Genomic DNA, 16,307 nt, shown 5'->3' with positions numbered 1-16,307 from the left:
TAAATGTGGCAGAATCGGCTGTGCATAAGTGGACAGTTTAAGGGAATTTTTTGCAAAAAAGTGGTTCTATTTACCCGGCGAGCAATTTACATTCTTAAGACTATACGAGGAAGCAAATAAGGCCAATTTGGGGATAAAGTCGGCTTCATCGTAGTGTGCGAGCATCCGATGCGAAAACATGTTTAAACCAGTCTTTACACTTATTTTCGCGAATGATAAAATCTGTCTTAATTCATTATCCTTTTGCGATCATTGTGGGCTCCACCACATTAGTAACGAGCATCCTAGTAGGTAAAAGCCAGAAATTAACACAGGAAATTTGCATAGTTTTTCCATTTTGAGTCTCAAATTTGCCGTCAAAAGCAACTTTTAACACCCTCAGATTTAGTTTTATCCTGTAGTATTTGCTCCATTCGCCGACCATCTCTAGCTAATTTTCATGATATTTACATTAATTTTGAGCATTACCAGTCTCTTATGATTACTCTCTTGCATTGCAAGGAAGCATCTACAGATAAGCTTCTATATACATTGCCAAACGTTATCAATTGCCACTTCAGGAATTTGATTAAAATGTGCAACCTTAAAACTACAGGAACATTCAACTCTGAAAACTAACTACTTTTATCAGAAGCCAAGAAGAAATTCGCTGATACAGATCACGGCTTGAGATCTCACACGTATAATACTCATGCCAATATTAACAATAGTCCTATTATTGTAAGTAACATCATGATTATCCCGGCTACATTTTGTGACGGTAGAGGCGACGGTGTTGCGAGGCGGAGAAGGAGGACTCAGGCCCTTTATCGACCACAAAGCAGCCCATTCTGGTGACTCGCCTAGTGCACGAGTTGGCGCGCAGGGTGAGTGCAATCCAATCGATAGGAATTGGTTACACCACCTACTATCGATCGCCGAATACCCACGTATCCGACACCACTCACGCCAAAAGAGCGTAAACGAGCAATTTCAATCGAAGTAAGGTTTTTTGCATGCACTAGATTTCAGTCCGTTGATATCAATGGTAAACCCTTCGTTTCGTGATATAACCACCCTGAGTAAACTCCAGCCTCTAGTCCAGCACAGCAATCTAATGGCATACAATATCCTGTTTTGTGAAAGTATAGAAGTACTCTACCTAATTAGTTCACAAATGGCTGATCTAATTGGTTAAAATTGACTACATAATAAAGTTATGACCAAATACAATCATATTTCAGCCTGACAGGAAGACGAGACTATTACTGCTATGAAACTTAAATTATGGTCGAAAAATGACCATTCTATTTACAGGCTCTTTAATCTAGTTGGACTGATTACATTGGGGTCCCGCTTCTATGATGTCATCTGAAAATTCGTTAACAAAAGTTCCCCCATGTTTCCAAAGTTTGGTGACTAATGTCAGAACATCATAAGCAAATATTCTAGTAACGAGTACAAACGATCCAACAGTAAATATGCTGTGTTAGAGCAATTTTGAGTGAAGGTAACATGAATATGAATGAAGACTGGAAAAATACTTGTTTGGCCAAATTAAACGGTGGATACCAGAAAATACGCATGATTTCCCGCACCCCTTGCAGTGGCCATGGTCGAGATTTTCGCGGAGAAACCGAGTTAGCCAACTCTTCAAGTCCACGGCATCGGACCGAGACCTAGGCCCAGCCATGTACTTTAGGCTAGATTCCTGAGTAATTCCAATCCGTAGCAGTATCAACTACGACTGCAATTACAAGGTAACAAGAGACTCCGGCATCTAGAACAACTACGTTTTCGTGTACACTGAAAGGCGTCTATCCCTAGCTGAGCTAATTAATTTTTGACAACTAAAGAAGAAAGCTAATTCACTTGATAGAGACCTAGGAGAGATCCAAGTTCCAAAAGAAATCATACTGCAGGAATAGTAATCTGTCTACGTCGGGCACAAAACGACAGCAAACGAGATAGACTGAAAACCCCAATAAAAACACACCGTTTGTTCCTGGTAGAATTTGAGGAAAAGAGCACGGCGGTGCAGCGATTTCCCCAAAGTCCACCAAAAAATCGAGAAGACATTAAGAGGGATCAAAGGTATGGCCGCCATATATCGGATGAAGATTTTCGAAATCGTTTGAGTGATGGTGTTTTAACAATTTGTGAGGAAGAGGAAGTGGAAGGGGTAAATGAAGAAGAAACTGCAGTAGCCCCAAGCGAGGGAGAGGCGAAACAGTCGAGACCGCTGTCGGTGCTTTCCCTCTTCTGACCCCGTGCCATGGGTGGGCACTCGCAGTGCAGACGAGAAGGCGTAGACAACGGTGAAAGCGCTGTCACCGGTGTTGAAGTGATCGACATTCGGTTTCGACCAACAGGTGTAAACCCCGAGACATGAGATGCTACGTTCTCCTTTTCCTCCTCCACAACCGCCTCCCTCGACATGGAGGTCGAGCTCTGCTTTCTCCGTCGCTGCTTTTCTGATGACTCCTTTATTGAGGGGAGTTCCAGACGTCGTAACTTCAATTGCAGTTCGGGTTCAGTCTTTATAAGCTCTGACAGGCTCTGAAGCACACTCACACATTGATTTAGTATATCTGTAATCTCCGTCCTTTGATGAGGTCGCTGCTGCGGCTAAAATATAGTCGAAGGAAGATTTTAAAATTAGTTTCTAGCCCAGCTGCGGCCCGTTCACTTCCCACGCTAGTGCACTTGTAGCTCAATCAACGAGCCAATCGTGACGGTGGTGGTGCACCAAATCACATGTCAGGGTGCCGACGCGAGCGGGCGGTCGATATTGAAAGGCTCTAGCGCCTTGACAACAGGCCCGAAAAATCAATAGACCGGGCTGTATATCGATTTAGGTCCCAGCCAAAACCTAACAAAGGATTAGATCGGAAGGTGTCTTGTATAACGAGCTAGATCCATTGAGCATATCAGCCACACAGAATCAAGCTGCCTAACTGTCCAGTTGGCGATGTGATTGGGAGAGCGAAGGTGGAAGAGGATGGAGGGGGGGGACATAGAAATTGCCACGTTCAATGCGAAGATTATACGCATGACTGTGATTGGGTCCCAGCTACAGCCGTGCAGATGCTGACTGCCAGGCTGGACACAGCTGGACAAAACGATGTGACTTGGGAAGGAGAGGGGGGGGGAAGGGAGGAGGGCGGAGCATAACTCACCTTTTCGCCAACGAGGGAGACAGCGAGACTGTGTAAGGTGGACAGTTTGTCGGAAATGCATGCACGTCGACGACGCTCCATGTTCTGTTTTTTGACCTAGAGAGAGAAGGGGAAGGGGTGGTGATGCTGTTAGCCAGTCACTCACCAAATTAGGGGAAGGAGAATAAAGGATTAATGAGCTCACGACTGAGGCGATGCTACGTATAGCCTAGTGCGAAGACTATAGGCGAGAGGGGAGGAGCGAGGTGATACAGTTCTGGCCTTTCCGTAAATTCCCTTAGCCTACATGAATGCGTCATTTCCCACCCCACAAACCGCACAAATGCGAATGAAGCTCATGCCGCAGTAGACTCAGTATGGACAATCCAGGTGGAAAGGCTTACTCATAGAAGCTACACTCACTTTCCATTCCCGTTCTACGCGAGAGTTCACTTTAAAAAAAGAACTTATGTTAACAGAATCTAGCATAAACGAAATGGGGAACACTTACCCTTCGTCTCACTTCGCGATCGTCTAGTGGTCGCTTTCCTCTCACTGCTCCCGAAGAAGATACAACCGGCGCGTCGAGTTTAGGAGCTATGGTGGGAACTGACGGGTGTGGAATTTGTCGCGTGTTAGTAGGTTGTTCCACGATGATTGGTTCGACAGGAGCTGCGGCTGCACCCAGCGGTATGACGTAGACTGGTTGATAGGGCTGCTGATGGATCTGCTGTTGGAGCGGTATTGATAGGGTGGATGGAGGGGATCCGGTGGGAGCGAACAACACCCGACGTTTAAGATTCATCTTGGCGAAATGGTTCGCGTGCTATATTCACGAATGTGGGACCGCACCACGCGCAAACTATTGGCCCACGCGCAACCAATCAACGCTGAGTGTCCTTTCAGCTCCCTGGTTCAACCAATAAGTATGCTGAACCATGCACATTGGTCACCTCACGAAAAAAACTAACTTGTGAGGTGGCTGGCGTTGTAAACGTGCATATTCAACCTTCGGTACAGTGGCGCCTTGGTTCATGTTTCTTTGCTGAGAGGGTATGAGAGCCATGATACAAAAATGGCCTTCTAAATGGAGAACTATAGGAACTGTACAGGTATAGCGGAATTTAAATCCACCAAAAAGCTTATCTCAATATCACTTTTCATTCTTAAGTGGTTGTGTATAAAGCTAGTAATGCCTGCAAGCACAGCTCTAGTTGGTTATTCTCAAAGGATTGTGAAAACAATTAGTGTACTAAAGTGCGAATGGAGATAGCATGAATTTTCTACCTATATTCCTATTTCGTTGCAGCCGCCTCCTTTATTACAATAAAGTGTGAATTCATAAATGACTGAGCAAATTTTACCAGACAATAATTAAACAGAAAGAAAGCTATTTGGATATCGCCCTTTGGCTAGATGTTCTGGTGCCGGTATAAAATCAGCAATCAATTATGGCGATCTTAAACTCCTTCTCGGGACCGATTTGTCATGCTCTCTTATGAGCTACTTAAATGTCACCACGATCTCACGCGACGAGTCACAATCGCAGTTTCGTGTTCCCATCCCCTCTTGGCACGAATCGATCGTCTAGTCCAACGTTCCGCAGGGGATCGCATGGGAATTCCCAACCGCTCATGCTATTTTTGTTGCCAGGCCAACAACTCGTGTACCCTTCTGTCCCCAAGGCCTACTTTTTTATAAGTTGGCCTCAAGAAAGAGAGGGGGAGATTGATTAATTGGATCGTTTTAGCTTGTTTACTCAATCGAGTACGGTTGCTATTTCAGCGTGTGTTCGTTTGTTCACTTTTGGGAATCGCACTCGATACGGTACACCGTCATGATACTGAACCTGTTCATTCGATCAGGTGGCGGAGGATGATTTCCGTGTTTTTATTGGAATTTAGACAAGTGCAATGTGATTGGTATTTGATCGAATGACAAAAAAGTTGCAGAGATAGAGAATAGAACTACATGTGGAAAAAAGATTTCTTTATCCGAAGTTGAGAACAATTTGACCTCCGGATTGAAAACTAGGAAGCATGAGTGATCGACGGGAGCTGCTTTATGGTTTCGGCTAATCAAGACTAATAAGTCTACTCCATTCAAAGATTGATGAGCTGATCAACTGGAAAACTGCAATGGACGACAACGAATTAATTTTCCATACTACATTATGCTGACAGAGTGAAGCGCTTTATTGAGGGTGGCAACACTTGCAAGCTAGGAAAGTTGAGTTTAGAACACATTCAAGGCTCCAACTCATCCTTTTGACCAAACGCAGAATCAAGCACGTGAGCCTGCTTGAAATTTGAAACGTATTGTCTGATACCACTTCCTAAAAGGTATTTTTTTTTATCAAAAAGTTGTCGCGTGTACAATGCTTGGACTTAAAGCAGTCTTGAAACTCTCACCTTGTGGTCAACCAACATTTTCGTATAAATCTATAACACTAGACCATACATTTGCTAAATCTTACCATCATTCGATAAAAATCTTAAACTTTTGCTCCTTGTTTTCATATTCGGTTCAGTCGTATAAAATCGGATCTAATTGAGAGTTTTCAATTCGTTCAATTCATAAGCATCTGTGCTGCTATGGCCGTTGCTTTGATTTTTGTGACTAAGTAATTAAGATTTTGGTCCTGTCATCAAAACCAGCGTATTCTTGATATTCACAACTGACTGGCTGAATTTTTCCACATTTATCTTTAGACCCTTATTGTACTGAAATGACTTAAATACATCGTACTTTCAACATGTCACGTCTTCTAAAGGTTAACTCTGAAAGAATTCCAGCAAGTAAACAGGTGATTAAAAACACCAAATAAAGGAATTGCACGTTCTCGCCCTGATCATCGTAGCTGTTGTAGGAATCGAACGTGCGAGCTACTGCAGGCATTTGGGCGAACGTGCGGATGGGTCGGTGAGGAGTGATGGGCTCTCGTGCGAAAATTTCCGTTAAATCCCTCTCCTCCTCCTTCACCTCCTCCTCGAAGTTGCTGCTGGTTTAAGTGGATCATGCTAGTCAAACCTGTCGTCTAGAGTAATTAATTTGTTAAAATTTAATACCGTCCATACATTCATAATGCAGTATATTCGCTGTCAAGGCCTATTTTGGTAATACTCAATAAGTGGTCCACTGGAAGGAAAGGTTACAGGGGACGTAGGTGATCTGGTGGGCTCAGGCAATGCTGCCATGCCCATTAGGGGTGGGGTGCTATTGCTGGCATATACATGTGAACTACAACAGTTTTTCTTAAATATGGGCTCTACCGCACCCGACTATCACAAGTGATCACTCACCTGCACGCCACCTTGACCCCACATGCTGAACTTTGGGGCTTTTTACTTAAACTGTGTCGTTAGTTCAAAATCCAATCTGCCACTCAACTTAATGCAAAATTGAAACACATCAAGGACCGCTTCTAGGTAAACCGCACGCCTTACATATTTTAAAAAACGCAAATGCACCGTTACAATTGTTCCAAGATTGTGTGGAGGAGATGAATTGAAAAAAAAATTTCGCCTAGAATTTTCCATTTGATAATATTACAATTCATTGAAAACATTTCCACGTGCTTTTTCGCAAATTTTAATTATATATTCCAATAACCGAGTGAGACTATATAAGTGGTTTGTCTCTGTGCAAAGCAGAATAGAGAGAAATTACCTAGCACTTCAAGGCTTTTCATTCATTAATTGGTAGGCCCCATCAGAGGCGATAGGCACAACTGTAAGTGGCTTTGACAAACGTGTGGAGTCTCTAGTACTTCTCATTTTTCAATTGCCGACAAGTGAATAATTTGGTGGCTCATTAGATGTGCCCGATTGGGAAAATGATCACGAGACAAGACCAAACCACAGCCCACATTAAGGGGTCATTCGGGAGTGGCATGAACCACTTGATAGACATAGATTTCGTTAAATTAGTTTTTTTGTCAAGACGCAAGGTGCCTCTTTTAGTGTCGCAATTAGAGTCTTTGAATAACAATCTCAAGTATCCATCATTTCAGTCAACGTTAAATCAGTTTTTTAGAGTCGACTCACGGAGTTCCCGTCTCCCTTGACTTATTTGTAGCTGGGACTGTGAAAGACTTGACAATTCTATCCGTACCTCACCTTACATTGATCAGCTTCACTGGATTACTTTCAATGATGCTACGATCTGCGCGAATTGTCACATTTTGCAACAGAATCTATCTTTCCTATGTAACTTCGTTTGTTATTTAACAAAATCAAATCACTAATTTTTACTAGAAATCGACAAAATGTCTTCTATATGATTAACGTCTGCTATGGAAGAGTAGCTGGATTAAAATAGCGGATTTCTGAAATTTGTAATTGCTCACCATTGTGAAAAGAAACTTTGATCACGTGGAGGAAAATGCACCACTTATTAGATGAAAACTCCCGATCTTCTCAAACAACTTCTTGTGAGTTCAATTAGGAGGGTACAAATTAGTTAAATGTGTGATTTTATTGAAGAAGATTCGGACACTAAAGTAACTACCATAGAGGGAGGGGAGGTGACAACGAGCCGATAACGTATATCACTGTTTATAATTATTATGAGTCGCGCGTGAACATGCGGGACCACATTAACACCCTCTCGTCCACCCCCCCCCCTCCCCCCTCCATACCATGTCCTGTGACTCGCTTTAACTCCATAAATCACAAAACCCCTTGAAATTGCCCCTTGGTATCGTATTTCAAAATGGGTCCCCAAATACAAATCTTCGTGCGAATATTCCTTCGGATTTTATCGACATTGATGGCGATAAATTGGAAGCAAAATGTGGTCGTACTGCCGTCATTGTCCGGTTAGAGTTCATTATAAGAATAAGGCAGTGAAATCTCGAAAATCCGATATGAGCGCTCGCATACATAACAGATTTATGCTGGCTTGATAGACCATACTTTCGACTCAGAGTTAGAAACGATGACGTAAAGATATGATTGGTGCGTGAATTTCCACGAGAACAAAACTTACGCGAACAGCTGCCTTCGAATTCTCGACTTGCAATCCTATAAATTCACCCATCGTAGCAGGTTGTAGCAACAGGTCGCGTAGACCCCATCCGACCAGCTAAGTCTTTTCCTCCCCACATTTCAACTGCCTTCTCCCCTTCTCCATCCGACTCCCTGAATTAGACTGTTCGATTTAAATACAAACCAATTTTGACTGGAAGCAATTTTTCCACAAATATTTTACGTATCAGAGTGTACTTGGGTCGGGGGCTTATGAATTACTCTCTTGGCATAGCCATTGAGAAGGTGTTGCCATCAACATAATCAGAACGAACACTTTCACTCAGTTGTGTGGTCCATTTCAAATACACCATAGAACCAGCGCTGTCCTTTTATCGCGTAATTGAAGTAGCAATCGCCAGCTGATCAGACAAATGCACAACAATGTCTTTCTGCATTTTTGGAAGTTACACGTAATAAATTTAATAAAACTAGGTGTTGACCAGTAACCAAAAACCCTTCCTCCGCCTTTCTCCCCTTCTCGACAAAATTCTTGCTTGTTTACCTACAATCTCATTCGAAACTGATAAGCTGATACCCGATAATCGGGCAAGTTTGAGACGACCAGGGATGAAGTGGCAAGGGAACAGATAGATATCTGCGACGAATGTGTCTTCTGCTAGTACTGAAGTCTAGGCATCAAGGGAAAAAAATCGAGTTCAAATGACTACAACGGCGATTCACCTATATTAACTGCACAACGAAAGGTGGAGCAGCTAGAGTGGTCTGATTGCGGTGTTAGTTGGCAGTCGTGTTGCGGCGACCAATAAATAAAATTAGTTCGCTTAACGACGGACTTCTGACGGGTGAGAATGCCTCCACGCCATGGCCTTCACAAATGATTCATGAGCGTAACCACGATGGTTGTGTATCATATTCCAGGATAAGAGAGATACAAAGTTAAGGGACCCGGAGACCCCGTTAAAGATGTAGAGTTACGCCCACCAATAATTACCAGGTGCTAGTTCGAAGCGCCAACAGGGAATTTACTCAAAATTCCCCTAGTAAACCCTGTTTTGATGCATGTCCTAGACAGAGCGTCTATCTAGCTAATGGCTTCAACCCAGCAGGTCAAATTGAGGCAATACCACGAAGTCAATGAGACAATATATTTATGGTAAACGAAATGCAGAGTGTAAAGTACGACACCACGCCTTGCTTCGACCGATTTAATATTCATACCTTACTTAAGCAATTAAATTCACGCAAATCCAAATGCATCAATCAAAATTATTTCTCGCGACAAAGCGAAGAACAAGCTCAGATAAGCTAAATACCCTCCTTATTCTTTCGAGTGGTTGCTTTAATGCTCTAGATAGGCAGGATGCTTCGCCTTCCCAAGTAAACCCACATTGTTGCAGAAATTCAAACTCGTAGCTGCATGGTTACATGGAGAGACTGGAAAACAATTGTCAACCATATCACAAACCCCCTCAGGTTGAACCCAAACTAATAAAACGTAAAATTTGGTGGCATGAAATTGGTTACATTTGTAGTAGATACGAAAGCTGACTTTTTAAATAATACTTCAGAAAGTCACATCAATTACCCCACCGAATGGAGATCCATTAGTTCAATCTCGATAAGGCCGCCAGATATCAAATGAGGAGGGTTTCCTCGATCGTTTTAGCGGTTGAGTTTCCTCGAGGCGCGAGGAAAAATACGCGGAAGTGGAAGGGGTTGGAGAGGTGAAAGATGACGTGGAATTAGCCCCGGTCGAGGGAGAGGCGAGAGAGTTGAGACCGCTGTCGGTACTTTCCCTCTTCCGCTTTCGCGTCATGGAGAGAGACTCGTACTGCTGGCAAGGTGGCGGAGACGACAACGGAGGGGCCTCTAGAGGCGTTGAAGTAGTTACCATTCGGTGTCGACCGACGGGCGTGAACGCCGATGCATGAGGCATCACATTCTCCTTCTCTACCTCCACCGCTTCTTCCTTCATTACCTCCTTCGAGGTGGAGGTCTCGCCCTGCCGTCGTCGCCGCTGCTCCTCTGACGACTCCTTCGCTGAAGGCAGTTTTAGGCGATGCATCTTCGCCTGTAGTTCGGGTTCGTTCTTCACAAACTCTGACAAGCTCTGCAGCACGCTCACGCACTGGTTCAGTATGTCAGTGATCTCTATCCTCTGATGTGACTGTTGTTGTGGCTGAAAGGCAATTAAACAAAGGAACAATGTTGAATCAACCCCAAATGTCTGTTGCGTATTTGTGTCTGCTTAGGAATTTTAATTCAAACAACAACCAAATTACGAATGTGTCGACACGTCAGTTAAAGCGCTGAATTCGCCTACTGACATCCTGTTAACATATTTAGAAAATCAACTGAATATTTCAAACCCTGATCAGGACAGCAAAACATAAAAATCAGCGAGGAGAGGTAAAATTTAAACTGCATACACAACTTCTACTCTCCTCACCCTGTCTCCATGAACGTTAGTAGATCCAAACTACAGTTGCGGAGAGACCACCTGGTTAAATTGTGATGTGAACGGTGGAGCAGAGCATTACTTACCGTTTCCCCAACGAGAGAGACAGCGAGACTGTGGAGTGCAGATAGTTTGTCGGAGATGCAGGCCCGCCGACGGCGCTCCATATACTGCTTTACGACCTAGAAGGGAAAGACGATGCAGTTAGCTCGTCCGAAGTCAAATCCATAGGTGTGCCTGCAAGACCATGAAGTTGGGAGGAAGAGGCTTACTGAGCTTGCGACAATCAAAGTGACAATGGATGACACCTCTCAACTCCCCCTTCCCCGGCTTCTCAACCCTTAAATGCTCTCACACGTCCCACCAGCCTAAGTGTGACGCCATTAGCAAATGTCAACGCAATGAAGTGTCTAGCTAAAAAATTCCCACACTCAGTAGAATTAACCACTATCCTTATTTCACATTAAGAACATTCGAAATATTACCCTTCGTTTCATTTCCCGATCATCCAGTGGAAAAAGTGGTTGCCTTTTTTTACCCATCTCTTGAGAAGACGTAGATGGAGAGTCAATTTTCGGAGCTATAGAGGGAACTGATGGTTGTGTAATTGCTCGCGTGTTGCTTGGGCCCACGGCGATTGGTTCGACTGGAGCAGCAGCACCACTTAGTGGAATGACGTAGACTGGTTGGAGAGGTGGTCGCTCCTGGCCTTGCTGCTGTAACGGCATTTACGGACCCGGCAGAGAACAGTCAGTAGGAGAGGCCACCCGACAGCCGGGATTCGTCTCAACAAAATAATTCGCCCACTGCACTTACTGAAGTCAGCCAAGACCACGCGTGCACTGTTGACACACGCGCAACCAATCAACGAAGAATGCAACCTCAACTACCAGAATCAACCAATTAGAGTACTGGACCAGGCGTATTGGTTCCCTCAAAGGGAAACCTTTGTAGTGAATGTCCTGAGGATTAAGCCAATGAAATGTATGAATGTTGTTGTGATTGCGTTTACACCTAGGACAAAGGGGCTAAACGGTAACTGCAACGCATTAATGGGCTCAGGGAACGGGTTCATAAGATTTAAAGATCCACTTCTAAGACTTCTGTCAACTTATTGTTTAAGGATGTTTTAAAATGCAAATAGCATAGGAACTATCCAACTATTTAGGATTTAGAATAAATTAAGGGGGCTGGAATCGTCCTAATATGCTAAATTTGACAATATTAAGGAATGGATTTTTGGTTCCGGTAAATGGTACAGGTCTCAAAAACTGAGAAATCAAATAGGGAAAACTAAAAATAATTATCACAGAAGACTTCAAGTATGCTGTTTGAAAAAAGACCTACATGGTCCATTATGTCTTTTCAAATGTGCCACCGATTAGGAGTAATATGATTGAGTGTACGAACTGTCAGGCAGTAGATATCCTCTGATTGTTCCATTCCACCCCACATGGTGAGAACCTCGTTTTGCTCCAACACCCCGTGGAGTCGAGGGTACGCGATTTTTGTTGCCAAGCCGACGGCTGGCGTATGAGGCTGAGGTGCAAGACCTAGCTAATTGGATCGGCTCAGCTTGTTTACCCAACCGATGCTGTGGTTGTTATCCCAACATCTCATGGTCATGCGGTCAGTCGCTAAAGCCTAATTCAACGTGTCAAGCTGTTCACCGTATATCATAAAATTTATTAAGACAAGCATTCGAAGGACAAAACAAATTTTTAATGGGCAACCTTTTAGCTCACTTACTTGTATCGGGAATATTAGACAACTTAGGCCGGTGTCACAGTAGCTAATAGAGAGATGTCATTGGTAATCAGAGAATAGTTTAATCCCTTCCTCAAAGCTTGTTAAAGGTAAGGAAATGCCGGAGGATCGGCCGCTTCTATATAATTTGCATAAGGATAGTTAGAGTCTTCAGTGCATTTGTCAATTGTTAAAAATTATAGCAACTGGGTGGATAAGGTTATTCTCAATACCAGACTAACCAACTAAATACCTTTCTCGTGGCTCACTTTAATGGCCAATTTTTTAGAGGTTAGCCTCAATCACTTTGTCTGCCAATGCAGGTGAAGATGCTGATCTAACGTGTTACGATCGCTTCTTTATACCTTTTAGTCGGACTCAATGTCTTCAATGTTAGGTATTTTAACTGTCATCTGATTAGCACGATTTACAGCAGTGTTTGACAGCAGATTCGTTTGTTAAGAAGCGACGTGTACCTTGGTTATGTACTTCGAGATTAAGTACACATACATGTAAGATCTCCTTCATGAAGCAGAACGTCATCCCGGACAAAGTTAACATTATTCGGTACCTATAATAACAAGTGGTGTCAGTCAATTTCTGGGTAATTGGAGGAAGCGTTTTCTTTGAGAGATTTGGGAGGTAATGCATGACCGTAACGATTTTCCATCCGAAATGTCCACTAAATACAAAGAACACAGCTGTAGGTGGAGAAATAACCTCCTAAAGTTTAGAAGGGACTGTTATCACGGCAGTAGTAACCAACTATAAATTGACCATTCCTTACCACGTTCACCACTACTGTCACGTGGATATGACAACTGTTCCCTCTTATTTTATGATAAGTACTCGCATCAAACCATGTCAAAAACAGATAGGTTGGGTTTAAAATAGTAAAATAGATATGGGGTATTGTTAGTCTGAGAATAGTTACACTTTCAATTCCTCTTGCCATATTAGCATGGTTATACATCCTAGCAACAAACTTACTAGGTCCTTCTTTCTCTCTTCATTTTCGCATTCCAAATTCATTCATTTCGATATTCGAACTAATTATACGCTCCATGAGGTCTTAGTAAAAAGCTTCTGATTCAACACTGATTATTACGATCATTGGGGAAGAAATTTAAGTGGGAGTCATTTTTACCCCTAGAGGTATGTGATCTATCATGGCGCTTTGATCAGACGGGCAAATGAAATTGTGCATTAACTCTACCCCTCTTCTCAGTCAACTTGCTCGTGGAAAGATATATAATCGGACCTGAAAAAGTAATGTGTAGTCACTTGTTGAAGAAATGAGAGAAATGAGCATAGCAACCAATTCCCCTTGAGAGTAGGCGAGCAGTCTGAGACATTTCTAATTCAGGCTAAAAATCAACATTTTTAAAGAAATGTGTAGTACTTAATGCATATATTCTTCTTAGTGACTCAGAATGCCAAATAATTTATTACCAACCATTCACTCCGAATAAAACTCTTCAAATAATTCGTTTTAAATATCTTTTTGCAAAAGCGAAGATATCTGAATCCACCTTAACTCCAGCGATGGCTTAGTAAGGAAAAACACTTAACACGAGCGTAATCGGCTAGATATTCCGCTAGTTGTGAAAGAGGGAGATTTCGAAAGTAGCAGAGCCCATTGCTAAAGTGAGTGGTCAGTCAGTAAATTCGAGCTTACCTAACGTTGTCAGTGAAAGTATCTACTGTAGGACACGAATGGGGCGAACTCCTTTACTTGTGAAAACTCTAAATGCCATTGATTTGAAACACAATTTCAACCCTGTCTTTTATTTCTAGGAATAAAGTGACTTACTGACCGAGAATCACATGCAGCAGGCAGTTGTCTTAAGCCCAAATAAGCCAGCCGGCTAACAGCCATTATAATGAAACTAACCCTCTTCATGCGTCGGTAATTATACCCCTTGGGGAGAATGAAGATGAATTTTCCTTGGGGTCCTAACCGAAATTTCGGATACTCATCAACTGTAATTAATACTTGCTTCAGATGTTTTAAGCTTTCCCTAAAAGAAGAGACTGTTGGAAAATTAAATGTTTTACAATGGTTAGTTCACCCACTTTTGCCAAGAGTTCCATTTCCCGTTTTCCGAGAACAGTGGAGGTCAAATTTAAGTACGGTTTTATTGAACAATGGAGCATTAACTATTTTAACTTATCCACAGAGGCTCCAAACGCACTACATTTGATTTTGTGCTACGGTTTACAAAGAGTTCACATGTGGCCACGTTGACTTCTTGACACCAGTTGATTGGCTAGCTTCACCAATACAAGCGCAGATGCTATAGGTGTGCGGAACAACTCACAATAAATGTGCCGCCTCTGGAAGGCTTCTGTTTTCCTGAATAATGTGTTATATCCAAGGTTAGATAGTATCTATCCTTTTTGTAGAGGAAAGGGCTAAATCACGCAGGTGCACGAGAGTCAGTTTAAGTAATGGGAGCTGTCCCACATGGTAAACATAAATTTTGCAAAGTGGAAACCCTTCGTCTAGACTCATCATCATCCCGTGCGGGGTGCACACATGCCACCCTCCCACTAGTCGAAGCCAGCACTTCCCAATGAATTTACCTGATCAACAATCGCCTCTCCCCCCATCTACCTTCTGTCCTGTCACCTTCGTTGGGACCACCATCATAACGATGCACAATTCCAATACAAATGTCGTGACAGCTCATCAATTAGAGGCGAGAGGGAAACCACAAGGCAGCAGCTTGATTTTTTTATCCATCAGTTTTTGGAAATTGGACGTGTCTAAACTGGAGCATGCATACGCTGTCTCTGCTTATAAGGGAGACTTCATGGCTAAAAATGGTTGTTTAGGTTATGGAAACAATGTTGTCGTGATAGGTCATTAAAAAAATGAACTCAAATATCGTCTGAATTCGATTGATACGCACGGATTGCACAAGGGTACAATACTAATAATGTGTACATAAGCTATATTCGTGAACCTGATTACCTAAATGAACCAATTTATGCCGAAATTTTGTTTTTAATTATTATGATGCTTATTTTATTAAACGAAGTTTCTGGTAAAAAAAGCTTCTTATATTTGTCTACTCTATCAAAAGGTGTAGTTATATGTAAGTAGCTGTAGCAATCCTTCGTGTAAAGAATTTCGTACGGATTGTTAAAGGATGGTAGTGCCAAGGCTAACAGCCCAGGAGGCAGGATAGGGAAGAGATAGAGAACGAGGGTGTGACCAGTGGTATTTTGGATGGGTAACTAGTATCTAAGCCACCTTACCCCAATCCAGACAACACCACCCACGCTACTTCACTTCAAGAGGTGCCTCATTAGCACATCTTTGGGGTTGCGAGTTCTGCACATCATGTTGGCCTAGAAGAAGATGAGGAAGTTTACGTCCTTTGATGACATTAATTCTTATGCACAGGTTGGCAGCCCAAGCCATTAAATTTGATTGGAGGAAAAGCAGTTATCACATTCGATACATATTTAATTGAAAAGTATAATTCTTATGTGAGTGGAGAAGTGAGATATCAGTTTTGTAAATTAATAAGCTAGAATTTACCTTGGCAGACATATTGCTTCTCTGTAAAGGCTCCCTTAGAACTCAAAATCAACCATTGATTAATATACACTCGTATAATAAGACGTGAGTCAAATCCAATGAAGGCAGCGGCACGAGTTTTGAAGGAGTTAGTGAGCGAGGACACGAATGGCGGTGGTATAATTAGAAATTTGAAGTATAGACATTTGCGGGAGGGAGAGACGTCCTCACGACAGGTTTTGTGAAACCATTTAACAAGTTGCGTCACCTGCGTGTTATGTCAAATGTTCCTGCGCGGTCATATGTGATAGTCTCAAATGTTTACCCCTTGTTTACCAAGCGCTATTAATCAACAGGTGGTAGCACACCTCTTGTCCTCTCCTTCCAGCTTCCCCTTCCGCTCTCTCAACTCTTCATACTTGAATGAATATGCCACGAAAAGGAAT

The 16,307-nt window shown here is 42.6% G+C and overlaps 2 protein-coding genes across 2 annotated transcripts; both read right to left on the bottom strand. All coding sequences in view use genetic code 11, as the record gives it.

Moving 5' to 3' along the window:
- Positions 1-745: 745 nt before the first annotated feature.
- Positions 746-3,942, bottom strand: EGR_05272 (hypothetical protein; the record flags this gene model as incomplete). The annotated part of the gene is made up of 5 exons (XM_024494521.1): positions 746-842; positions 1,578-1,690; positions 2,179-2,607; positions 3,159-3,254; positions 3,649-3,942. 5 exons carry the CDS (start codon positions 3,940-3,942, stop codon positions 746-748), a joined length of 1,029 nt encoding a protein of 342 aa, XP_024350992.1.
- A 5,795-nt stretch (positions 3,943-9,737) lies between these two features.
- On the bottom strand, positions 9,738-11,314 carry EGR_05271 (hypothetical protein; the record flags this gene model as incomplete). The annotated part of the gene is made up of 3 exons (XM_024494520.1): positions 9,738-10,307; positions 10,673-10,768; positions 11,072-11,314. 3 exons carry the CDS (start codon positions 11,312-11,314, stop codon positions 9,738-9,740), a joined length of 909 nt encoding a protein of 302 aa, XP_024350991.1.
- Between the last annotated feature and the right edge of the window lie 4,993 nt (positions 11,315-16,307).

This window comes from Echinococcus granulosus, assembly GCF_000524195.1.
Source record: "Echinococcus granulosus chromosome Unknown EG_S00038, whole genome shotgun sequence".
NCBI classification, from domain to species: domain Eukaryota; kingdom Metazoa; phylum Platyhelminthes; class Cestoda; order Cyclophyllidea; family Taeniidae; genus Echinococcus; species Echinococcus granulosus.
This window is presented reverse-complemented; position numbering and strand designations above follow the sequence as displayed.